Here is a 27,706-nt window from a genome sequence, read left to right as displayed (position 1 = left end):
GACTCCACCAGATTTTGTATAATTTCAGAGGGTTCTGTTGAGCCGGCCCAGTTCCTGGTCCTTGCCTGGGGCAGAGGAATGTCTCTCCTAGGCTGGACATCAGGCCTGGGGGCGATCCCAGGACCTGTGGTTACTAGATGTCCCATTAGGGATGATCTCACTGGGGCCTGCAAATGTTGTGGGGTGCACTGAAAGAGAGACCACATAATTTAAAACTGCAAGCCAGTTTGGAGTCTTTATTAACTGGCTGGCAACTGCCTCAGAAACCTCCAAGAAGGAAGATTCAGAGAGCAGCCCCCAGAGGTTTTCAAGGTATGCTTATAAAGGCTAAAATCATGTTGTGGTTTTGCAGTTGCTAGCAAACAAGCATATCATAGAAGCAGAAAAATGCCATTAGCTGTTGCCAAAACACATCCCGTTCTCTCAGTTTCCTAACATTGGTTATTGTTTAACTCTTGGGGACATTTCACCCCAATGTTGTGGGGACTTTCCCTGCTTGGGCCTGATTGATTGCTCCTGGCCCTCCATGGTATCATTATACAATCATCTTCAAGAAACATGGCTACTGGAACACAGCACTACATTTTCAGGCAGTTCCCTCTAGCCTCTCCACTACATCTTGACCAACAAGGTGATATCTATTTAATGCATAAGAATAACCTCCAGGATAACCTCTTGACTCTATTTGGAATCTCTCAGCCATTGACACTTTATTTTGTCTCATTTCACTCTTCCCCCTTTTGGTCGAGAAGGTTTTCTCAATCCCCTGATGCTGAGTCTCAGATCATTCTAGGGTTTTTCTCAATCCCTTGATGGTGAGTCTCAGCTCATTCCAGGATTTCTGTCCCACGTTGCCAGGAAGGTCCACACCCCTGGGAGTCATATCCCATGCAGACATGAGGGTGATGAGTTTGCTTGTTGTGTTGGCTGGAGAGAGAGGCCACATCTGAGCAACAAAAGAGGTTCTCTTGGGGGTGACTCTTAGGCCTAATTTTAAGTAGGCTTGACCTATCCTTTGTGGGGTTAAGTTTCATATGAACAACCCCCAAGATTGGGGGTTCAGCCTATAGCTTTTATGAACTGGTTTTGATTTGTATTTCCTTTATGATCAGTGAAGTTGAACATCTTTTCATGTGCTTGTTAGCCAATTGTATGTCTTCTTTGGAGAAATGTCTATTGAAAGTGTTTTGACATCATCTTCCCTTATTGTTTGGATTGTTGAAAGAAGATGTAGATTCGTCTTAATATTGGCTTAACTCAAATAATAAGGAACATTAGTTTATTGAAGTTGAAGCACATTCTCTGTATTGAAGAGACACTAAAATGACTTTTTTTTTTTTTTTGGAGACAGTGTCTTCTTTATCACTGCAGATACCAAAGTTGTGAATATGGTTAGCTCTTTTCTAGGTATTTGTCATGCATGTAGGAAAAAATAAGCATTTTCATTCAATATTGAGAAATATACTTTATAATTATAGTTATCAGAGATCTAATTGTAAAATAAACTGGATGTTTATGTTATTTATGTTTTTAATTGAAAAAGCTGTTATTACTCTTTGGTTAACCATGAAAGTCATAAATGCTCATTTTAGAAACCTTTGAAAATAGATGAGTATTACAAAAGAAAATCATTCTGAGTTACAGTGCCACCACCCTGAGATAAAAACTTAAGATTTTTGTGCATATCCAGTAGTCATTTTAAAATTAAATTGTTTTTCCCTAATAGTCATAGTTTCAAAAGAAATAATTCTACGAGTCTTAAAATTTCAAGCCAAAGGAAAGAGACTTCTGTGGGACCTCTGGGAGAATGTGTTTTTTATTCTCTGGAGCTTGGTGGATAAGTGGATTGATATTTGATTCATGTCTGAGTATTTTGAGAGCCAGAGGATGCCTGGAGGGCTGCGGTTTGGGAAGCCACTGCAGTCCTGCCAATATTTCCTGTGGATTGGGGGAGAAAGAGAAAAATATAGTGTGGATGGGATTTGGACCCTGTTCAAGAAATATACTTTATAATTATAGTTATCAGAGATCTAATTGTAAAATAAACTGGATGTTTATGTTATTTATGTTATTTATGTGGAAGGTCCACACCACTGGGAGTCATATCCCATGCAGACATGAGGGTGATGAGTTTGCTTGTTGTGTTGGCTGGAGAGAGAGGCCACATCTGAGCAACAAAAGAGGTCTCTCTTGGGGGGAGATGTACTGATGATGCCTAAGGGTTGAGGAAAGACTCAGGAGTGACCATTTAGAAAGGAGATACTTTTACCCAGCTTAAAGAGAACTGGAGATGAGAAAGGCCCAGTAATGGGGGAAGGAGATGTATTTGAAGAATCTCTTTAAGTATCCCTTGAGATGACAAGTAGGCTTTTAAACTTCTGCCAAGTCTACAGAATACTAACACTAGATCGCTGTGATAGTACAGTTTAGTAAGACCTTCCCTGCAGACCTCTTCTTCTTCACATCCTCTCCCCCTCTGCCCAATCATGGGGGAGTCAGAAACTATGCTTAGCAGGAAGGGGGGAGAAACTTAGAGTTGGATTCTGTCACTACTGGACACTGTTGATTTTTCTTAAGTACTACTGATTTTCGTTGAAATAAATGTTTGCACACAGTAGATATTCAATGGATATTTGTTGAATCCATCTTAGTTGAATAAAAATGTGTGGCTGGTTTATTAGAAATTAAATAAACTTTATTTAGGCTCCTGATTGCTAAGTGGCTACTTTGGGCTTGAGTTCTGTGGCAGGTGTTCTTTTCCTTCCTGAAAGTTTGTTGAGCAGCTTCCCTGAATTTGGCCCAGACCTCTGTACAGCCCTTGTCTTGTATCTTCCTAAGTGATACTCTCACTGCAGCCTTAGGCAAAAAATCCAGAAACTTTGTGAGGCAGAACAGTGCAATATGGTGTTTTAAAAATCTCTCTCTCTCTCTCTCTCTCTCTATATATATATATATATATATATATAAATTTTTTTTTTAGCATGGGCAGGCTCTGGGAATTGAACCTGGGTCTCAGGCATGGCAGGAGAGAATTTTGTCACTGAACCACTGTTGCACCACCCTATATTTTTATTATAAATGCTAACAAAAATCATATTGTTCTAGTTTCCTAGCTGCTGGAATGTAACACACCAGAGATGGATTGGCTTTCAATAAAAGGGAATTTATTTAGTTAATGTATAGTTCTTCAGAGGAAAGGCAGCTAACTTTCGACTGAGGTTCTTTCTTACGTGGGAAGGCAAAGGGTGATCTCTGCTGGCCTTCTCTCCAGGCCTCTGGGCTCCAACAGCTTTCCCCGGGGTGATTCCTTTCTGCATCTCCAAAGGCCTGGGCTGAGCTGCAAGTGCTGAGATGACATATGCTGAACTGCTTGGGCTGTGCTATATTGAGCTCTCTCATTTAAGCACTAGCCAGTTAAGTCAAACATCATTCATTGCAGCAGGCACACCTCTTAGCCGACTGCAAATGTAACGAGCAGCAGATAAGGTTCACGTAATATTGGCTCACGTCCACAGCAACAGAACTAGGCACGTTCATCTGGCCAAGTTGACACCTGAACTTAACTACCACATGTCCACTCCTTGTCAACTTGGCAACTATATGTATCACCTTAAATTATATTAAAGTGGCACAAATTCTCTTCTGGCTGTGGACCTATGAATCTCAAAAACAAGTTATTTCATGCCGATATGCAAAGGAAGGACAGTCACAGGATCCCTAGGGTGAAATTGGAAGGAAAACCTGCAGGGCAAATACCACCGGATTTCAAAGTCTGAAAGTCATTTATCCTTCAGCTTTGGAAAGTGGCAGTCCCACCCTTTCCAAGGGCCTATGCAGTGGCCTGCCTCTTTCCAAATCAACCTCCGGGGACATTGAGGAGACCACCTTTTTCTTGGCTCCACTCTCTCCAGGCATTGGGGTCACATCTGGGCTCTCTGCCATTTCTGGGGCACATGCTCAACCCCTCCTTGTGGTGGCAGCCAGGCTCTCCCCAGTCCCCCAAGGAGTGTGCTGTACCTTCTCCAAGGCCTGAGGCTGCACAACTCTTCCACTGCAACGAGGTGGGCGACTCATCTTCACCCTTCAAGGTAAACTCACCCTCTCCATGTCTATGGTTGGGTCCACTCTCCTGGCTAAGGTTTCATGGCTTCAGACCTGAGCTTCCATGGTTCTCACTCTGCAAACTCCAATTTGTCCCTTTTGTGTCCCCCTTTGTCTAGATTGGCAGTGGTTTACACCAGCAGTCTCTTTAAGCACTCCAGGACTTCTCCATCATTCTCTTCAAAGTTTCTCCAAAATCTTCCCCTTAGCCATCCAAAAAACCATTCCAACATATCTGGTATTTGCAAACTGCAGCAGCACCACCCCACTTTCTGGTACAAAGATCTGTTCTTGTTTGCTTGCTGCTGGAATGCAATATACCAGGAATGAATGACTTTTTAAAAGGGGAATTTAATAAGTTGCAAGTTTACAGTTCTAAGGCTGAGAAAATATCCCAATTAAAACAAGTCTATAGAAATGTCCAACCAAAGGCATCCAGGGAAAGATACCTTGGCTCAAGAAGGCCGATGAAGTTCAGGGTTTCTCTCTCAAGTGGAAGGGCATGTGGTGAACATGGTCAGGGTTTCTCTCTCATCTGGAAGGGCACATGGTGAACATGGCATCATCTGCTAGCTTCTTCCTGGCTTCTTGATTCCTGAAGCTCCCCAGGAGGCATTTTCCTTCTTCATCTCCAAAGGTCACTGACTGGTAGACTCTGCTTCTCATGGCTAGGTCATTCTCTGCTCTCTCAGAAATCTCTCTCATTCTCCAAAATGTTTCCCCTTTTATAGAACTCTAGAAACTTATCAAGACCCAACCGAATGGGTGGAAACATGTTGTCACCTAATCCAGATTAAATCACATCACCAGGGAGATGATCTAATTACAGTTTCAAGCATACAGTATTGAATAGGGATTATTCTGCCTTTATGAAATGGGATTTTGATTAAAACATGGCTTTTCTAGGGGACATACAAACCAGCTTTCAAACCAGCACACATATAAACATTCTTGACATACAAACATTCTATACATGGTGTACAATCAGTGACTCACAATATCATCACATAGTTGATTATTTATCACCATGATCACTTTTTTGAACATTTCCATCTCTCCAGCAAAAGAAATAAAAAAGAAAAAAGAAACAACTCATGCATACCATACCCCTTACCGCTCCTTCTCATTGACCACCAGTATGTCAATCTACTCAATTTATTTTAACCTTTGTTCCTCCTATTATGTGTTTATTTTTATCCATGTTGTTTACTTAACTGTCCATACCATAGATAAAAGGAGTATCAGACACAAGGTTTTCACAATCACACAGTCACATTGCAAAAGCTATATCAATTTACAATCATCTTCAAGAAACATGGCTATTGGAGCACAGCTCTATAGTTTCCTCTAGCCACTCTAATACACCATAAACTGAAAAGCGGATATCTATATAATACATAAGAATAACCTCCAGGATAACTTAACTCTGTTTGAAATCTCTCAGCCCATGACACTTTATTTTGTCTCATTTCTGTCTTCTCCCTTTTGGTTGAGAAGGCTTTTTCAGTCCTTTGATGCTGGGTCCCAGCTCATCCCAAGACTTTTAAAGTCCTTAAGCCTTATCTTTAAATGACATCTTCACAGAAGCCTAACACAGTTAAGGGGGAACTGTACATATTAAAGTGGGGTGAGGAGAAGAGGGGGTGTGTTGTCTGGAGATCCCCTCTGGACCCCTGTGACCCCTCAGAACACAGAAAATGATGGATGTAATGGAATGCCCTAGGTCAGGGATCCAGCTCCCTGGACTGTATATTCCTGTCCTACTGACAAAAATCATGACTTTGGACCTCAGTTTATTTATCTACAAAATAAGAAAATTATACCAAAGAATCCCTAAAAGACCTTTCAGATTTAGCTTTCTATAGTTTTATTTAGTTCAACTCATTTTTCACATGAGGAAATGGATGCCCAATGTAGTTGTGATTTATCTAGTTTATTCCAATAATTAATGAGTTATTAAGTTCTATAAATCTGTAGGAAGAAAATAATATGTTACTCACTGATCCTTAACTATTTCTCAATTGCTGCTTAATTAAATGTTAAATTTCCTTAAAACTGAGAAGTTATTTCTCTGAATATTTTTCACCCTAATTTTTTTTAACTTAGAATCACCATTGTGATTCATTGACTCAGGAGGTGGACTCCATGCTTACTTTAGAATCTTTTGGCTTCAAAACAGCCTTCATAAGTTCCTTTTCTTATTTTTGATTTTATTTTCTTCTAGTTATTCATACCTATAATTTGATTTTCTTCAGCTCAAAAGTGAAAAATGATTGGTAAAGACATATTTGGTTTTGCAGTGCTTTAAAAATATTTGAGCCAATAAATTCAAAAATTGGGAAATTTCATGTAAAATTGCCTATCTCCAGTTTCACTTGAAAAATGGAAAAAAGAGATCTACATAGCGGATTTCTGGGTGGCAATAATCCATTGGCTGCCGACTTGGACGAGGTATGTGTTCTGCATTTCAACAGCCACCATTATTCCCCACTTTTCTTTCATTGGGAAGCTTTACACACTAACTGCTTGGTTTTTGTAAAATTTGTAATTTTGACCTCAAAGATGGTTTGCATTGTAGGTTTTCTGTGTATTTATGGTAAGTTAGAAGTTTACTATCCCTTCTGATTGTTTTGGAGTGTTCCTTAACTTTTTGCTGAAGCAGATATGTATCATCATCAGGAACACTCAGTGATTTCCAGATGAAATATTCTGACTGGAGTTTTCTTTAAAAATAATGGAATAATTCTATTATTGGCAACAGGTGGATATTATCTTTCCTTTTTTTTTTTTGATGGATGCACAAAAAACATGTAACCCAGATGTCAGTTTGGAGACCCTGCCCATTTAGATTTTAATATGTTTGGCTTGATACACCAATCTATGATTTGAAGGAAGTCCAAAGCATGCTTCAAGGTTGGTGTGAATTCCTCTGAGACTTACAAGTTCATGAACAACCATGTGTCTAAGCTCCATCTTTGGGTGGATTATTTTGGTTTATGGATGATCTTGCTATCCTTGTTTTAAAGAAGGGATCTGCAAACTAGCCCATGGGCTAAATCTGGCCTGCCACCTGCTTTTGTAAAGTTTTATTGGAACAGAGCCACGCTCTTTGGCTTACGTATTTTCCATGGCTGCTCATGTGGCCCAAGGGTAGATTTGAGCAGTTATGAGACAGACCGTGTGGTGTCGGCATGACTTATTTCACTCTTTGCAAAAAAAAGTTTGCTGCACCTGTTGTAGACCGTGTCTACCTGGATACTGATTCAGCTGCTTTCTATAAAAGAAAAACCCATATAAAAAATTCCAAGCACAGGGTTTTGTGGGTGTAGCAGCTTTAATGAAACCTGGGGATCTGGGTTGGGGTTAACATACATGACTTGACTTGAATATTCGTAACCATCTCCTTAGCAGTTCAGTTAGATCCTGCCTACACCCCCTACTTTCCCCACTCCCTACAAACTCAGGACTAGCTTTGTCTATGTAGACTTTTAGGAAAAGTCATATTCTTGCTTGTTAGGGACTGATTTTGTAAGATAAGGGTATTTTCCTTGGCAGTCTGTGTCTGGGGTGAATGTAGGGAGATGATTTTGTTTTCCCTTTACAAATACTATGCAGCTCCCTTGTAGCCTGCTTTCTTTCAAAATACAATAAATATAAATATATGTAACTATATGTATATAATAAATGTCTAAAATATATGTATATATAATATAATAAATATGTATATAACTTGATTACTAAGTTGTTTTTGGTTTTCCACACTTTACTAAATATGTCAGTGCTTACCAGGAAGCTACACCATTAAGTTAGAGAATTCTCCTTTTGTATGAGCCTTTTTTCCTTTTTTGGTAGGGAGGTTGGGAGTGCAAGGAGGTGATGGTTAAAATTACTTGTTCTAGCCCTTCAGGACTCCGCTGTGAAAATGGCCTTTATTAACTTTTTGTCTGAGATCTTACTAGACTTGGCAATTCCCCATGTTAACTGTAACTTCTGATATTGTGGTAACAGAGCACCAACCTCTCTATCTAGGTACCAGTCTCAAAGGCTGTTAGCTCAGGATGAGAGGGATTAGCTGGTTGGAGTATTGCATAGACTCTGTGACTCTTTTAGGAGATCTGATTTATATAAAAAGGACACAGATTTCACACCTTTGATGTAGATCTATTATTTCTTTACCATGTCTATGTAGACAGGCTTGGGTTCAGATACTGTGTGGTTCAAAATACTTGGGCTCTGTGACTTAAGACTTCTGTAACTTTAGGCAAATTACTTAACCTTTCCAAGTTCCAATTTCTCATCTGCAGATATTAGGGTTATTTTAAGAATTAAATGAGATAATGCATGTGAAACGCTTGGTGCATAGAAAGTGGTCAGGAAATGTTAGCTATTTCTCCTTCTCCTCTTTCTCCTTCTTCATCTTCCTAAAGCACAGAGACAAGCTAAATGATTTTCAGATGGATGTTAGAACTCATTATTTATAGAGTAATTTATTATCTCATGTATTTGGATATATAGATACATTTGTTTTATCCTTTTTTCTGCCTCTCTTTCTTGTACTTTTTATGAAATATTTGAGAATAAATTATGGACAATGTGAGGTATCTTCACCCCCAAATACTTTAGTTTGTATTCCCTAAAATCAAGGCATTGTCTAGCATGACCACAGACAATGACCAAAATCATGAAATTAACACTGAAACTATGCTATTTATCTAATCTATAGAATTTACTGATATTTTGTCAGTTGTCCCAGTATCATCCTTTATGGAAAAAGAAATATCCACAATCTGCTTTGCAGTTGATTGTTATGTCTCTTCAGTCTCCTTTAATCTGAGTCTTTCTTTGTAGTTCTTGGGTTATTCTTTGTCATTCATCACGACATTTTTGAAGAGTGCAGGTCAATTATTTAATCTTCTTCAGGTTGGGTTTGTCTGGTGCTACCTCAGGAAGGTCACAGAAGCAATGCCAAGTTCTCCATGCACCAAATTGAAAGACACCTGCTGTCCATTTGTCCCATTACTAGCCATGTTCACTTTGATGGTTGGGTTAAGGTGGTGTCTGCTGGGTTCCTCCACTGTAAAGTGACTGTTTTACCTTTTGTTATTAAAAAGTTATCTCTTCCTGGAGCCTGCCCATGCAAAAAGAAAAAGTTATCTTGTGGAGATATCCTTTGAGACTATATCCTGGTATTCCTCAAACTTTCATCTGCCGGTTTCAGTGTACAGTGATGATACTTGGATGAATTGACTATTATGATGATGTTGGTAAACAGTGATTTTTTTCATTCTGCCCCGCCTTCCTCATTTATGTGTTGGCTTTCTAACACGAGGAAGAGCTTTCCCTTCTCCCTTATTTATTTATCAGTGTAGGCTCCTGTGTTCATACTTTAGTCAATAGATTATAATCCTTTTCTATCATTTTATATTTTGATGCTCAAATTGTCCCAGATTTTATTTGATCAGTGGGAGCACTTTCAAAATGGTTCTCGTATTCTTTTGATTTGTCCTCATCGTTCTTTTAGCACTTTCTTTGGCATAAGATATTCCAGGTTCATCATTTTTTAATTTTTTAACCCTGCTCTATCCCTGGAATTAGCCATTTTTCCAAGAAGCCCTGGTTCTATTTAGTGGAGAATAGCATTTAAAAACCAAGGTCTGGCCGCTAGGTATGCTCATCACTGCAAACCATGTAAACCTCCCATTTAGAATTTCCATAAAGGATGATTTTTACTAGTGCCATTACATGTTGTACTGTTTCTCCTGGTCTCTGGCTTTGGTGTGTATTTGATTATTTAGGAAGCATGGCTTGCCACAAAGTCTGTACTTTTGAAGTCTTAAATTGCTCCCAATTTTGGGTAGTTCAAAGATTATATTTGATATCTTTGTAATTTGGGTCTTTTATTCTTTTTTTCATTAATCTCTATTAGATAAAGATGTGGACTGTACTTAATTGAGTATTTTTCTCTTGACCATGGAATGAAGCTAAAGGTGATTCTTGTTCATTTGTTACTCAATTGGGTTATCCCTTTATCTGGATTTAATTTGAGATGATATTTAGTCTCTGTAAAGAGGTCTGTGGTGAACATTTTTCTGTTCTTTGCTTAAAATGTCCTTTCACAGGCTGACGTAGTGCTGCTATTTGGAGTGTGGGAATCCAGCTCTAGAGAATTGGTTTTATGTGAGAGTCTGGCTGGGTTTTTATTTTCTTTTCTACTCATGGAGCATACTTTATATTTTTGTCATTTAAAATTTGGTTTTGCTCCTGAAAATGAATAATATCTAACCATGATAATTCTCTTTATCCGTTAATGATTTTGTGGGGCAACTGTCAGAATGTGAGCTGCATTTCATCTTGTAGAAAATATTGGTTCTTGGGATATAAATCTAACTGCTGAGGTAGATTTTTAAAGAATCGATTCCATGAAAATATATTTGAATCATTAATCTGGGAATTATTAATTCTGCAATTTGTTTTCATTGTATCAGTATGGTTTAAAATAGTTTTATTCTCCCTTACTCGAATAAGTCTCCTAGAATTTAGGATAATCTGTGTGTGTTTACATGTATATAAGTGTGTGCATGTGTGCAATTTTGATTGTAGTTGCAGTCACTTTTTACTGGATACCCTGGCAGTGTCATCAGAGCCTTGGTGCTTGTAGACACCAATTTGAAGATGATAATTTTGACGACATCGTTGTTCTTTTATGTCTTTTACATAGATAACAGTGTATACTATGGATAAGACAGCATCTTCATACCCAATTTTGCCTTTAAAATAATTTATATTTATAGCATATGTGAAGAATATCATAGGTATGCATGGAATAGTATCAAATGCAAAAATATGGACTAGCCAGTTGAAAGTATTTATTAAGCTCCTCCTGTCTTCCTAATGTTATGCTATCTAGTTGGGGAAAATGATGTAAAAGCATAAGAAACTATTGGCAAAAAAAAATGTACTTTATATGTTAGCATTTACAAATCGAATATTGTAAAACAAAATGATAACTTATTATAAGCAGGTGTGTCTATCATATATAATTATATATAATATATATAATATAAATATATTATATATAAATATGTAAAGCTATGTAATATATAAAAATGTATATGATTTTAATTTTTATGCTCAGTATGCTTTTGCTGCATCTTACAAAGAATATTGCTTAACTTACAGAGTTAAGCAGGGTGGTCTTAAATCAATATGACTGGAGTTCTTATAGGCAAAGGAAATTTGGACAGTAGGAGACATATGGGTAGAGAGATGGCCATGTGACAGAGGTTGAGATTAAGTTACAGATTACCAGCATGTTCCCACCAGAATGGCTCACTACAGACTTCAGAGAAAGCATAGTTTATGGACACTTTGATTTTGGACTTCTAGCCTCCAAACTGGGAGACACTCAATTTCTGTTGTTTAAGCCAACCAGTCTGATTGTTGTTATAGCAGCTCTGGCAAACCAAGTCAACACCAAATGCAATTGTTGTATATAGAAAAAGTAACAGTTATTCCTTAATATATGCAACTGGTTTTCAGACTTTTCCAGTTGTCTCATTTTTTTAGTTTTGAAATTTGAATTAGAATCCCAATGAAGTCCAATCATTGCAATTGATTGATATATTTCCTAGGTTTCCTTTAATTTAAAAAGTTCCTCCTCAATTTCTTTTTTTTCCTTGCAATTTATTTCTTTAAAAAACCTGTTAGCCTGCCATGCTGGAGACCTAGGTTCAATTCCTGGAGGCTGCCTATGCAAAACAAAAACAAAAACAAAAACAAAAACAAAACCCAAACAACAAACCTGTTAATTTGTCCCATTGTATTGTTCACAGTCGGGATTTACTCATGACATCCCTATGCTATTTAACATTTTTGTTGTTTTTCTTCATAAGTTGACAGATCTTTAGGGTTGCTTAGATTCTATTTGATTTTTTTTTTTGGCAAGAATTCTTTATAGATTGTGCCAGTTTGAAAGGATGTATGCACCTAGAAAAGCCATGTTTTAATCCTAATCGGATGTTTTAAAGGCAGCTGTTTCTTCTAATCCCTTCAGTACTGTATATTTGAAACTGTAATTAGATCATCTCCCTGGAGATGTGACTCAATCAAGAGTGGTTGTTAAACTGGATTCGGGTGGGTCTTGATTAGTTTACTGAAATCCTTCTAAAAAAGAGAAATTCAGAGAGCAGAGAATGACATAGCCATGAGAAGCAGAGAGTCCACCAGCCAGCGACCTTTGGAGATGAAGAGGGAAAATGCCTCCTGGAGAGCTTCATGAAAGGAAGCCAGGAGAGAAAGCTAGCAGATGACACCGTGTTCACCATGTACCCTTCCAGATGAGAGAGGAACCCTGACTGTGTTCACCATGTTCCTCCTCACTTAAGAGAGAAACCATGAACTTCATCGGCCTTCTTGAATCAAGGTATCTTTCCCTGGATGTCTTAGATTGGGCATTTCTATAGACTTGTTTTAATTGGGACATTTTCTCAGCCTTAGAACTGTAAACTAGCATCTGATTAAATCCCCCTTTTTTTAAAAGCCATTCCGTTTCTGGTATAGTGCATTCCGGCAGCTGGCAAACTAGAACATAGATCATGGTATGTATGTCAGTTAGGAGGTACATAATGTTGGGATACCTCTTTGTGTTGTTGGCAGCCATTGATGATGATTACCTATATCTATTAATTTATTAGGAATTGTAATATGATAATATTTTTATTCTACCATTCTTTCTTCATATATTGGTTGGGAAACTTCTAGAAAGGGAATCTTTTCCTCATATACCTAGAAGTATAGTTCACCTAATCAAAGCAAGATACATACACATTCTTACCCTTTATTTAGAAATTGTGAGAATAATGAATTTGAATTCATTATTCAAAATGACTCAGAATCCTACAAGGATAACTGATGACATTTTTTTTTTGGTAATAACATTATGAACTCATGGAATTTAACGTATTTGGTATGTTTCATTCCATTGTAGTTATTGTTCTTATTGGTGCTCAAATTATTCCTTCTTTAAAGAGGCCAGTGGTTAGCCTCTTTAAGTTGGTTTCTATATCCTTTTAATATGAAACCTTTGATAGCTTCCTTGCTTTTTGGTATAACCAGATAGTCCAAGTATTTTGTTTATTTCCTATGGTGTTCTGGAACCAGCCATTTCTCCAAGGATTCCTAGTTCCTTTTTATGGGAAATGGTATTTAGAAATCGCAGCATGGATGCTAGGGATACTCATTGCTCCTGGGTTAGTCATTGTTTCTAGAATTCTTTGTGGACAGATAAAAATATAAACATTATTAAAATGTAAATTACATCATGAGCCATCATGTATCATTTTAATTCAGAAACATTTTATGCACCAGAAAATGAGCAGAGAAAAAAACATGGAAGTATTAGCTTTCTAGCTAATATCTGTGGTTTTAACTTTAAATATCTTCCTGATTTTTTAAAAAACTCATTACCAGAATAGGACCTAGTCCTCTGAAGCCTCCTTCTTTCTTTCCCCTAATAGCTTCTCATTAGCCAGGCCTACATCTTGAAGAAGAGTATGCTTGTCAGGCAGACAGAACAGGAAGGGGTCATAATTAAAATGGCATGTGTAGAGGCCCAGAGGAGTGAAAGAGCCTTGCATTTGCAGAGAACAGCTATACGGAGTGTGAATTGTTTTGAAGGAGTGGAGGAGATAAGATGTAAAGAATGGGTAGGGGCCATGTCACAAAGGACACAGTATGTCATACTAAGGAATTATTATTTGTGTCTCGTAGGTAATTTAATGAGAATTTTAAGAAAGGGATGACTTGATAAGAATTAAACTGTCATACAAAGATTAAACTGAGGCAAGGTACCAGTAAGAAGCTAGTACAGGGCATAAGAGCTTTCATAAATTTGGGAGTTATTTGCAGGTCAAGTTCACCAGGAATTGTTGATCAATTGGAAACAGACAGGAAATGAAAGAAAAGAGTCCAAGATGACTTAGATGTCTGGATTGTACAGGTGTGTCAGTGAAATGGAATGTAGTTCTCCTGTAGTCTGGGCTGGTGACATTTTGAGTGTGACTGAGGTAGGTTAATGAGTACTGTTTAGGGCATCTTCAGCTTGTGGTACTTTGGCCTTTGGTGGAGATGTCCATATGTGCACAAAAACATTTCTGGAGATCAAGAAAGGATCCGAACTGGAAACAGTGTGTCTTTGTGTTTAAGGGCTGGGACTTGGGTCTTTGCTCTGCTGCTTCCTACTTGTATAGCCTTGAGTAAGTGAACTAACCTTTCTAAGCCTCAGCTGTGCAAAGGGGATAATGGCACCCAACTCATAGGGTTGTTTTGTGAATTAAATGGTGTAGTGGGTAAAAATACAACAGTGCCTAATATATCATAATAACTCAATGAATATTGTCATTATTCTAAATGTGGGATTTGCCCATATTTTGTTTGGAGAAATGGGTATGGATGGGATTCATTAGGGAGAACACTGAGAAAGAGAAGCAGGATGACAAATATGGAACACCGGAGGTTGTCAACAGTTGAACCTGTGGAATTTAGTTGTCTGAACCCTCCCACTCTGTACCTTAACCCAAACAGGCTATTTCAGATATTACTGGAGAAAGTAATGTTTAATCTCAGTTGAATAACTAGTTGTAAGATGTGTTATTTTAATTTCACAAGCCTATTTATTCATATTTATTATTATTTATTAATTCATTCTACATACATTTACTGACATGCTGAGATACTTTCCGATGTTCTTTAGGTGCTTAAGATATAGCCAAGAACAGCACATCTATGTCACAGCTTTCATGACACATTCTAGTGGAGAGATTTTTCATCAAACACATGAATAAGAAAAATTTCAGATAGTGATAAGTGCTGTGAAAAGAATGAAAACTGAGTAACATGCTAGAGACTTTCTAGGCATCTGCTTTAGATTGGTTGGCCAGGGACAGCCTGTCTGAGATGATATTTAAGACAAGCTTCAGCAAAGGCCCCAGGGTGGGAAGAAGCTGTGGTGTGTATTCAAAGAACAGTAAAGGAGACCAAGGAGACTCAACATAGAGGCAGCGGGCAAGCTAATAAGACAGGTCAGAGGGTGGGCAGTGCCAAGCCATATAGTTCTCTCTAAGGCAGAGTAAGGAGTTTGGATTTATTCTAGGCGACTTGGAAAGCCCTGGAAAGCTTTAGGCAGAAGAGTAGCACACCATGATTTACACTTTAAAAAGATTTCTGTAATTATCCTGCAGAAGTTGCATGCACTAAATTTACTTTTCAGAAACCTAAAATCTGCGAATGGTTCCTAGGCCAGATAAGTTCTGAAACCTAGAGGTGCCAGTCTTTCCAAGAACATCACCTAACTCCATCCCCTATCCCATATTGTCTACCCCTTTTTAACATGAACAAAGCTGTAATGGGTTTAGCTCAAATGTCCCAAAAGATTGGGAGGAGGATCCAAAGGAGGAGGAGTTATAACAGAGACGATAGGATATGACAAATGAGTGTGACTGCTGACTCATTATATTGATATTTCTTTTTAGTCTCCGGTATCTTGGAGCAGCTAGAAGGAAAAACTTGAAATTGTGTAATTGTAACCCATACCAAACTTTGAAATTTGTTCTATAATTACTTGTTAAAATATACTTTGAAATTATTACTTTTTTATATATGTAATATTTCACAATAAAAAATGTTAAAAAAAGTCTCTGTAATCACAAGAGGCAGGAATGAGGACAGAGAGATCAGGAACAGGAAGCTAGTAAAATAGTCTAGATGAGAGATGCAATATTTGTTTCTTTCCATTCCTTTTACTATCAGGTGAAAGCCCCATCCTGAAGCTGTTGGTTCCTTGGAAGCCTCACAGCTTTTCTGGAGCTGATCCCCACAAGGAGAGTTGTCTGAGGCATTCCAGGCCCAGAGCAGATTTTAACAGTGGAGTTTCTTAACTTGTTCCTTATCTCAGGGTTTATGAACCGGGTACTGAGGTCTGCAATATTTTTTTATTGACTCTGTAAATCAATTTGGGTGGAATTGACATCTTAATGACACTTAACCTTCCTATCCATGAACATGGAATGTCTTTCCACCTTTTTAGGTCTTTGATTTCTTTTAGCAATATTTAAAAATTTTCTGTGTACAGGTCCCTTATATCCCTGGTTAAGTTTATTCCTAGATACTTGATTCTTTTAGTTGCTATTGTGAATAGAATTTTTTCTTTTTATTTTTTGGCATGGACAGGCACCAGGAATTGAGCCTGAGTCTCTGGCGTGGCAGGCAAGAACTCTGCCTGCTGAGCCACTGTGGCCCACCCAGAATTTTTTTTCTTGATTTTTTCCTCACTTAGATCATTACTTATGTACGGAAACATTACTGATTTGCATTAATCTTGTATTCTGCCACTTAGCTGAATTTATTAGTTCAAATAGCTTTGTCATAGATTTATCAAGATTTTCCAAGTATAGTATCATGTCATCTGCAAAGAAGAAAGTTTTACCACTTCTTTTCCATACTTGATGCCTTTTATCTTGTTTTACTTGCCTGATGGCTTAACATTCTAGCACAATGTTGAATAATAATAGTGATAGTGGGTATCCTTGTCTCATTCCGGATCTCAGGGAAAGACTTTCAGCCACTCACTGTAGAGTATGATGCTGGTTGTGGTTTTATCATATATCCCCTTTATATTTGAAGAAGTTTACTTTGATTCCTACACCTCAAGTGTTTTTATCAGAAAAGGATGCTGAATTTTGTCAAATGCTTTTTCAGTGTCAATCAAGATAATCATATGATTTTTCCCTTTTGATTTGTCAATATGTTGTATTACAGTGATTGATTTTCTTGTGTTGAACCACCCTTGCATGCCTGGAATAAACCCCACTTAGTTGTGGTGTGTAATTCTTTTAATGTTCTGTTGGATTCAAGTTGCAAGTATTTTGTTGAGAATTTTTGTATCTATATTCATTAGGGAGATCAGCCTGTCATTTTCCTTTCTTGTAGTATCTTTATGAGGCTTTACTATTAGAGTGATGTTAGCTTTATAGAATGAGTTAGGTAGTTTTCCTCTTTCCTTATTTTTTGGAAAAGTTTGAGCAGGATTGGTGTTAGTTCTTTTTGGAATGTTTGATAAAATTCCTCTGTGAAGCCATCTGGCCCTGGGCTTTTCTTTGTAGGAAGATTTTTGATGACTGATTAAATCTTTTTACTTTTTTTTTGTATGGGCAGGCTCTGGGAACTGAACCCAGGTATCCAGCTCGACAGGCGAGAATTCTTGCCACTGAGCCACCATTGCACCATCCTGAATCTCTTTACTTTTAATTGATTTATTGGGGTCTTCTATTTCTTTAAGAGTCAGAGTAGGTTATTTGTGTGTTTCTAGGAATTTGTCCATTTCATCTAAGTTGTCTAGTTTGTTGGTATATAGTTGTTCATGGTATCCTCTTAATGATTTTTTAAAGTTTCTTTAGGGCCCCTGGTAATGACTCCCCTCTCATTTCTGATTTTATTTTTGGTATCCTCTCTTTTTTTTTTCTTTGTCAGCCTAGCTAATGGTTCATCGATTTTATTGATTTTCTCAAAGAACCAACTTTTGATTTTGTTGAGTCTCTCTGTTGTTGGTTTTGTTCTCTAATTTATTTGTTTCTGTTTTAATCTTTATTTCTCTTTTTTTTTATTTGCTTTGGGGTTGGGTTTGCTGATCTTTCTCTAGTTCCTCCAGGTGAGCAGTTAAGCTCTCAATTTTTGCTCTTTCTTCTTCTTCTTCTTCTTTTTTTTTTGTATTGGCAGGCACCGGGAATCGAACCCAGGTTTCTGGCATGGCAGGTGAGAACTCAACCTGTGGCCCACCCTCTTTCTTCTTTTTTTTGGGTGCATGGTCCAGGAATCGAACTGGGTCTCCTGCATGAAAGGTGGGCATTCTAACCACTGAATTACCCATGCACTCCTCTTCTTTTTTTTTATATAGGCATTTAGGGCAATAAATTTCCCTCTCAACTCTGCCTTTGCTACATCCCATAGATTCTGATATATTGTACTCTCATTTTCATTCATTTGCTGATCTTTACTGATTTGTCTTACAATTTCTTCTTTGACCCACAAATTGTAAAAGAGTTGCTATTTAATCTCCATGTATTTCTAAAAGTTCTGGTTCTTTGGTGGTTATTGATTTCCAGCTTCATTCCATTATGGTCAGATAAAGTACTTTGAATAATTTCAATTTTTAAAAATTCATTAAGACCTGTTTTGTGCCCAGCATATGATCTATCCTGAAGAATATTTTTCATGAGCACTAGAGAATAATATATATACTGGCGTTTTGGAATGTAACGATCTATACATATTTGTTAGGTCTAATGCCTTTATCACATTGTTTAGGTTCTTCATTTCCTTATTGATCCTCTGTCTGATTGTTCTATCTATAGAAGAGAGTGGTGTATTGAAGTCTCCCACTATTATTGTTGAAATATCTGTTACTCCCTTCAGTTTTACCAATGTTTGCCTCATATACTTTGGAGGTCTTTAATTAGGTGCATAAACATTTTTTTCTTGGTGAATTGTCCCTTTTATTACTATGTAGTATCCTCCTTGTGTCTCATGACATCTCTACATTTAAAGTCTATTTTGTCAGATATTAGTATAGCTACTCTTGCTTTCTTTTGGTTATGCCTTATGTAGAATATCTTTTTCCATCCTTTCACTTTCAATCTATTTATATCTTTGTGTCTATGAGTCTCTTGTAAACAGCGTAAAGATGGAGCATATTTTTAATCCATTCTGACAATCAGTATCCTTTAATTGATGAGTTTAGTCTGTTCATATTCAAAGTTATCCAAAGTTATTCAAATATTCAGAGTTATTGCTGTTAAGGTAGTTCTGGAATCTACCATTTTATCCTTTGGTTTTTATTGGTCAGAACTATGTATTTTTTCTCACTCTCTATTTTTATCATTTAAGCTTACTAATACTCTTCAATTTTGTGCCCTCCTCCAGGTTTCTCTCTCCTGTCTTTTTATTTCAGCTGACAGAACTCCCTTTAGTATTTCTTGTAGAGCTAATCTTTTGTTAACAGATTTTCTCAGTGTTTATTTCTCTGTGAAAATTTTAATCTCTCCCTCATTTTTGAAGGGCAACTTTGCTGGATAAAGAATTTTTGGCCGGAGATTTTTCTCTTTCAGTATCTTAAACATATCATATTACCACCCTCTTGCCTCCATGTGCCTGTTGAGTAGTCCAAGCTTAGTCTTATTTGACTTTCCTTGTGTGTGGTGAATTGCTTTTCTCTTGCTGCTTTCAGGACTTTCTGCTTCTCATCATCATTTAAAAGTCCAATTAGTGTGTATCTTGGAGTGGGGCTTTTTGGATTTATTCTATTTGGGGTTTGTTGGGCATCTTTGATTTGCATATTTATGTCTTTATAAGGGTTGGGAAGTTTTCCCCAATTATCTCCTCAAATACTCTCCTAGCCCTTTACTCCTCTCTTCTCCTTCTGGGACACTGGTGATTCTTCTATTTGTGCACTTTGTGTTGTCCACCATTTCCCTGAGATTCAATGAAAATTTTTCCATCTTTTTTGCCATTTGTTATTTTGTGCATTCAAATTCATTTGTCTTGTCTTCTAATTTGCTTATTCTTTCTTCTGCCTCTCCAAATGTGCCATTGTGCATCTCTAATATATTTTTTATTTGATCGCCAGCATCTTTCATTTCTGTAAGATCTGCTGTTTTTCTATTTATTCTTTCAAATTCTTCTTTATGCATTTCTAGTGACTTCTTGATATTATTTATGTCTGTAGCCAACCCATTGAAGTTATTTAGGAGATTTGTGTGAACATCTTTGATTAGTTGTTCCAAATTCTTCTCTTCCAATCTTTTAATTTGGTCTTTGGTTGGCCAGATTTTCTTGCATCTTCAAATGCTTTGTGATTTTCTGCTGACTTCAAGGCATTTGATTATCTTGATAAAGTTATTTTGAAAGTTGATTTCCCTCATTCTTCTAAGATTTTGTAGTTGCTTGGGTTGTGTTGAAGGTTTCCTTTTGCATTTGGTTTGTCAACAATTCCCTGCCAAACTGACGCAGGAGGTGCAACTCCACTTGAAGATCTGTTCAAAGCGAGGCAGAAAGGTAATTTGCCATACTTCACTTTGTGAATCTTCCCAGTAGATGGCACTCTTGGGCCACCTCTTCACCTTAGGCCCACCTCTTCCCAACTCAGCCAGCTTGGTCAGGACCCATGCAGGTGAAAGCTGTCAACTCTGGGGCAGGAGGTGGGCAGTGTACACTCAGCAGAGAATCTAGTTGTGGGCATGATGGGTCTGGTAGTCCCCAGGCTCCAATGTGGAATGACCTTGGGCTGTGGAACTGAGTATTTTAGCTACCCCTGCCCACAGCATGCCTGGGTATGCCTGGCAGTGCAGCCCAGCCCCCTCTCTCATCCCTGCCTCTTCACCTGGCATACCATGAGCACTCCTGGCCTCTCTGATGAACGGATAGAAGCAATGGAACCTGGAGAGTCTTTTTCATTGGTCAATGGCCAGATCAGCTGAGTCCTGTTTCCCAAACCCCTCCTCCCAAGAGGAGAGCCCTTAAGTCTCCACCAAAACCAGATGCCCACAGCAGCCTGCCTCAGGGGTTGGGGATAGACACTGTGCTTCACAAGTTCTCTTTGTGTAGGTAAACCAAGTCTCTGGTTTCTGGGTTCCCCATGGCAGCTCCAAGCTGCAGATCTGAGAGGGAAAATCTCCCAAGCTGATACGGAGGTGGGAGCATGGGAGCATGGTGGTCCTCTGGCTCCCACTCTAGCCAGTGCATTGCAGCCCACCCCAGGTGCAGGCATGACTGGGGAAACTCAGCCCATCTTCTTGGACATAATTTTTCTGCTTTTTCATCCAGGTCCTCCCTATAATGTAGAAGTCCCTTGTAACCTGGCACTGATGTCTCAGTCATTTTTCTATCACTTCTCTAGTTATTCCAAGGAGCAGGGATGAACTCAGCCTATCCTATTCTGCTATCTTCCTGAAAGTCTTGTATCTGCAACATTTTGCACAAATGAGTGTATTTTCTATTTATTTTTCCTAGTGAGAGTATATAGCTGCTCACCAGTTTGTCAAAGGGATCTTTGATTTCCGAAAGGTTAATCATAATAGACAATGTGTTCAGCACTGTGGGAGGCATTGTAAGAGTTATAGAAAACAGAAGCACCAGTGGTAGCTTCTGCTTTCTAAAAGCCTATAAGCCAAGAAGAGAAGACAAACACAAAGTTAGACACAGTTTAAGAAATAAAATGGGCTAAATCAGGGGTTGGCAGGTCAGATCATCTGGTATTCAGGGCAAATATCAAGGGATGATAAGAAACCTGTTTTCCCTTCAGCTTCCTTTTCCAACATTTTTACTTTAAAGTCTGGAAATGCAAGTTTGGCTTTATAGTCAATATTCATAAAAGCCACAAGATGGCGAGGGTGCTCCTTAAAATGAATGTGTGTGTGTGTGTGTGTGTGTGTGTGGGCATGTGAGGTATTCCTCCCTGCTTTTCCATGACCTTTTTCAATTTCTTTTCCTTTTTATTGGAATATGAAATAGAATTGACAGGTTTACATTTTTCCTCTGTAATTTGTTTTTTGATTATAGTTTTTGGAATTGTAAAAACATTGTAAAAAACAGAACTATGTGTATTCTATGCTTACCACTTTTTCAGCTCTTTATTAAATTATTAGTAAAAAAATTCCAGTCTGCGCATTGACAACAGAGTAATCTTCACAAAATACCATTTTGATAATGACCTGTTTTAAAACAGTTCCCTGTTTTAAACTGTTCTGTTTATTTATTGTCATAAGTATTTGTTAATATATGTGTAGCTGGTATTCAAATAGTTGAGATACATGTAAGGCAAAAGAGGTGGAATAATTTTGGGCTCATATTACAGAAATGCATAGTATTTAAAAAATTATTGTTCCTTCATCGCTAAAATAAACAAGTGCAAGATTCTAAGTACAAAGACTTCCTTTCTATTTTTATGGATCATTAAAACACATAACTACAATGCTTAAATATCCACATCATTTCAGTGTACTTTAAAGCAATTTTCTTTTTGTATTCTCAGTATTTTCTGGAAGAGACAAGCTATTATATTACTAGCATATTGATCAATTCATATTTATTAACTATGTATATTTAGCATACAATGTACTTTGCTTATTCTGTCATATCACATGAAATCCTCATAAGGAATCTATGAAATAAATATGAGTATTGTCATTTTATAGGTGAGGACACTGAGGCTCAGAAAGATTAAATTAATTGTTGAAGTTTTAATAGTTGGGAGAGCTGTAATTTGAATTCAGACTTTTTCATTCCAAAAACTCACCCTCTGTTTACTATGCCATACTGACTTCAAAGAGAATGACTAGTTACTTCTATTTCTCTTTAATAGAAACACTTGGAAGTTGTAATTTAATGTAATTAGGATATTTGCGCCTCCCTGTTGTAAGCTGAACAAAAAGAGAATTTTTATCACAAGGCAGCTATTATGGTGCTCTTTTATTTAGCAAGTTTGTTTTTCTGAGCACATTTTAATGCTGCTCTTTATTTAGAAGACTCCATTCAGAGTTGTGTTGATGATAAAGAGCCTCACTTTGTCCCATGTGGGGGATTTGGGCTCTTGGCCAGAAGCCTGAGAGCAGTGCACCTGATTTTCCCAACCTGGAGCAGACTGAAACTTAATTCTTCTCTTGACTTCCTGTTGAGACAACAGGTGGTTCATGGACACACAGTGTTCCTGCCTTATGGTGGCTGCTTCGCTCTGCTTCAGGAGCTCTGTTTTATGGTGGAGGACAACTAGTGGTTAAAAAAACAAAAGCATTCTGGAAGACTGAGAGGTTTGGATATATGGAGAGAGTCCCTTTCGGTAGAGCCATGAGAAAGCCAGCAGATGCTGCCATGTTCACCCTGTGCCCTTCCAGCTGAGAGAAATGTTGAATGTCCTTGGTCTTCTTGAACCAAGGTATCTTTCCCTGGATGCCTTAAATTGGACATTTCTATAGGCTTGTTTTAATTGGGACATTTTCTCAACCTTATAACTGTAAACTAGCAACTTATTAAATTCCCCTTTTCAAAAGCCATTTTGTTTCTGGGGGTACATTTAGATCTGCAAACTAGCTACCTTGGAATATAAATTCATTCTCTTAAGCTTGGTGTTAATTCCTCTATTTCTGCATGGAAAATGCTGAATTATACTTTATTTTCCTTTATGCTTCCTTCAGCAGTCCACTTTTCTTTTTCTAAAGATTTAAAAAGTAAGCTCAGAATATACAACATTTTTTAATGAAATAGGGAGACAGACATGGCAGAGGCTAGGATTTGGGGTGTGTGGCTTTTACATGAATTGAGACATGGTTTTCTACATACAATAGTTTTAATTGAAAAATAAGTATAGTGGAAAGAAGACTGAGCTTGAAAAAATAATTACTGAAGCTGACTGATGGGTTTATTATATCATTCTAGTTTTATTTATGCTTGAAATTTTCCACCTTAAAACATAAAAGACATGTTATGACACGTTTTCTGTGATTAATCATGATAAATATAATTTATTCTTGAACTATTTCACTTTATTAATAATAAAGTGATAATTGTATCTGGAGATTTTGTTGTACATACATATCTGATAAAGACCTGGCAAATGCATCTAGATCTGTTAATTGGTAATTAGATCATCCAGTTACTCACTTTAGTTTGTTTATTCATTTATTTCTTATAGATTATTTGCTTTGTTTTTGAAAAAAAATGTTTTTATATACCAAACATTCATTCATTCATTCTTTAATTCATTCTATAAATGTTATTAAACATGCATTCTATGCCAGGTACTACTCTAGACAGTGGGGACACAGCAGGAAACCACATAGGAAAAAATCTCTGGAGCATACATCTTAGTAGGGTAGGGAGGAGACAGAAAGTCTGTCAGTAAACCAATGGCTGCGTTATGTATCTCATGGTGATAAGGGCTACAAAAGCAAATATAACAGGGTGCATGAGATTAAGAGTGAGAAGTTAGGGTGCTCTTTCTTAGAAGGTAATCAGGGAGTGTCTCTCTGGGAAGGAGGGATTTGGTAGAGACCTGCACAAGGTGGAGTCCTCTGGATATATGGAGCAAAATGGAGGGAGAGTGTGGTAGTTTGAATCTGTGGTGGACCCCAGAAAAGCCATGTCCTTTAATCCTCATTCACTATTGCTGGGTGGGAACATTTGATTGTTCCTGTAGAGATGTGACCCACCCAATTGTGGATGTTAACTTCTGACTAGATGATTTCCATGGAGGTGGGTCTCCACCCGTTGAAGGTGGAGTTGCTTACTGGAATCCTTTAAAAGAGGAAACATATATGGAGAGAGTCCCTTTCGGTAGAGCCATGAGAAAGCCAGCAGATGCTGCCATGTTCACCCTGTGCCCTTCCAGCTGAGAGAAATGTTGAATGTCCTTGGTCTTCTTGAACCAAGGTATCTTTCCCTGGATGCCTTAAATTGGACATTTCTATAGGCTTGTTTTAATTGGGACATTTTCTCAACCTTATAACTGTAAACTAGCAACTTATTAAATTCCCCTTTTCAAAAGCCATTTTGTTTCTGGTGTATTGCATTCCAGCAGCTAGCAAACTAGGACAGAGAGCATTCCAGGTAAAAGGAGCAGGCGGTAAAAAAGGCTCTGAGGCAGTCCTTTTCTGATCTTGCTGAAACAGGGTATACAGGGGGTATCAGCAAATAGCTGACGGGTATGGAAGGCTCTTCATCTGGGCACTCTGTGGTTAATACATGGGATTTGGACACAGATTTAAATTGCTCCTGATTTAACCTTAATTATTAAGCACAGGAGGAAGGAGAGCAGGAGAAAATATTTCATGTGTTCTCCCGGTTTTTAAAAAACACACACACAGAAAATAAGATCTGTTTGTAATTTCAAAAAGCTCTATTAAAGATGTAATCGTTTTATTTATGTATAAATTTTATCATCATTATGTTTTATATGCAAATTTGAGAAAACATGCTAATTAAAACCAAGAACTTTTCATTGTTTTGTTTTACTTTGTAAATTGTTTTGTATAGAGCAAGAGTAGCAAATGCATATTAGGGTCTGGGAGGTAAGTTAAGTGAGTGAATCAAGCTGAGGGGTAAAGTAGTAGAGAGCGGTGGAGACTGTGGCAAATTGGAGAACTCACATCATGTTTAAAGGAGGACAGCTGTTAATCAGCTCTAATGGATTGTTGACAGGTGAGACTGTGTACCTGGTTTTGAATTTATTTTCTCATTTTTCAAGATAGGCTGGAAATTTGTGCAATCTCCTGATTTTTAAATGTTGATTACTAAAGAAAAGAATTTCAAAATACTCTGTAGGCTGAAGAAAGCGTTCATGAAAATGGGATTTGGCCCATGTGTTAGCCAGTTTGTGACCTTCTGGAGTAGAACACCATAATGAATTCTTACTGAGTCCTTTCAAGGGGTAGCACAGATCTAATCATCACAAAATATTGCAAGATTTTTAAAAAACTTTTTTGAAATAATTTGAAACTTACAGGACAGTTGCAAAATAATATAAAACCCATAGAGAGAACTCTAATATAATCTTCACCGGATTACCAGATCCACCAGCTCATTTGCCATATCATTCTATCTGTCTGTCTATTTATCTATCATCCATCTATCGCTGTCAATCTAATGTCAATTTTCTAAACATTTGAGAATAAATAGGAACATCATGCTCCTTGATCATGTACTCTTCCTAAGAATAAAAATAGTTATGTATTTAACCACATTATATATAGTTATCCAATTCAAGAAATTCAACATTGATATAAAGCTTACAGTTTATATTCCTGTTTTCATATGTCCCAATAATGCATTTTTGGGCCTTTTCTCTTCCATTTTTTAGAACCAGTTTAGACTTTTGAATTGAATGTGTCATTGTCTCTTTAGTTGCTCTTCTTTTCTTTTAATCGTGGAAACAGATAAACAGCATAAACTTTCCCATTTCAACTACTCCCAAGCATACCATTCAGTGGGAGTAATGGCATTTACAACGCTGTGCTCCCCTCACCACCATCCATTACCAGAACTTTGCCATCACCCCAAACAAAAACCCTGCAGCCGTTGTGTATTAACTCCCCACTCCACCTCTCCCCTCTCCCCTGGTAACCTGTACTTTGCATTTTGTCTCAATGAATTTGCATGTTCTAGCTATTTCATATAAGTGGAATCATATAATATCTGTCCTGGTACAAATGGTTTTTAGCACAGTTCTGTACTACTGCTCTCTCCATGTGGTGAGAGCAATGTTTACTCTTCTCATATGTCTACTCTTAGGGATGTGCCAACTCTTTTCATTGTTTTAGGGTATGGCCAGACAGGTCCCATGTCTCAACGAGCTGGATATGATGCTGTGGCTTCTGCTGTTTCTGGTCTGATGCACATCACAGGGCCTGAGGTAGGTATTCTTCTTTAGAATATACCTAATTTTGTTCCTTTTATATTCCAAAGGTATTTTCCTCTTGATTATCCCATAGGCTTAAATGATTTAATTTTAGAAAGAAACCAGTGAAAGTGAGTGGCTTGTTTTATTAAAGTGGAAGTGTTCATTACAATGTGCTTGAAGTTAAGCATCAATATGGCCCCGTGGAAAAGAATGTTTATAGCAAGAAGCAATGGATCAGGTGGCGAACACTTTTATTAATGTATTATTCAAACTTCCTGTCGATATCTTTGTGTGATTTGGTAATATTTCTTCTGTGAAGTGGAGTCAGATTAATCTAGACTATAGATGTCCCTTTCTAACCAGTGTGCCTTCATTTGATATATATAATATGGAAAGTTTTTTTTTTCCTCTCTGGAATATTGTCAGTTGTATATAGTTTAACATTTGTTATTTAAAGGCTCAGATATATTTGTGTCTGGTTTGTTGTATGCATTAGACTCTGCTAAAGCAAAAATCATCTATTTTAATAGCTATCTCTCCCCAATGATGGTGGGTGCTGAATTTCTTAAAACGTACATGGATGGCCAAAATATGATTGGTTAGATCAAAATCTCTTAGAAAAGCTTTTATTCAGAAAGCTTTTATTACAAAACAAAATGATAAAAAAATTTTCATTTAATATGTATTGTAACTTATCACATGCTTTTGCACCATTCACTGAAATTAATATATGATTTTCTCATTTAATCTGTTAACATAGTAAATTTATTAATATTTAAAATAATCATATAATCCTTGCGTTCCTAGGATATACCTTACTTGATCATAAAATGTTATCCTATTAAAACGCTGCTAGATTCTTCCTCCTTAACAATTTTATTTAGGGTTTTTTCACCTGCACTTATAACTAGGGAAAAAAAATCTCTTAGAAAATAAACTCTTGGGGGGTAACAGTAATAGTGCCATCAAGTAAAAATGTGTAAAAGCTTAGTGATTAAAAGTACTACAAGGCATGAATTTCTAAAGCAAACTGGGTTTGTAGGCCTAAAAAAATCTGTTCCAGTGGGTGCTCCTTCCATGCATCAGTTTCTTCAGTTAATCCTTTAGGATGTATTGCAGCGCATAGGGTAGACTGAGGCAGTGTGACCTTAAGTCTTCTCTTCTGCA

The 27,706-nt window shown here is 37.4% G+C and overlaps 1 protein-coding gene across 2 annotated transcripts in view; it reads left to right on the top strand.

The window, feature by feature from the left end:
- Positions 1 to 27,706, top strand: part of SUGCT (succinyl-CoA:glutarate-CoA transferase) — an 878,065-nt gene that overhangs the window by 161,720 nt on the left and 688,639 nt on the right. For both annotated transcript variants that reach the window (XM_077119443.1, XM_077119444.1), the window contains exon 7: positions 26,460 to 26,551. In XM_077119443.1, coding sequence (XP_076975558.1) covers positions 26,460 to 26,551 — 92 coding nt within the window. The remainder of the gene's footprint in view (positions 1 to 26,459; positions 26,552 to 27,706) is intronic.

The sequence above is a fragment of the Tamandua tetradactyla genome, chromosome 1, assembly GCF_023851605.1.
Source record: "Tamandua tetradactyla isolate mTamTet1 chromosome 1, mTamTet1.pri, whole genome shotgun sequence".
Lineage (NCBI taxonomy): Eukaryota > Metazoa > Chordata > Mammalia > Pilosa > Myrmecophagidae > Tamandua > Tamandua tetradactyla.
The sequence above is the reverse complement of the archived record's forward strand: the minus strand, read 5'-3'. Positions and strand labels throughout refer to the sequence as shown.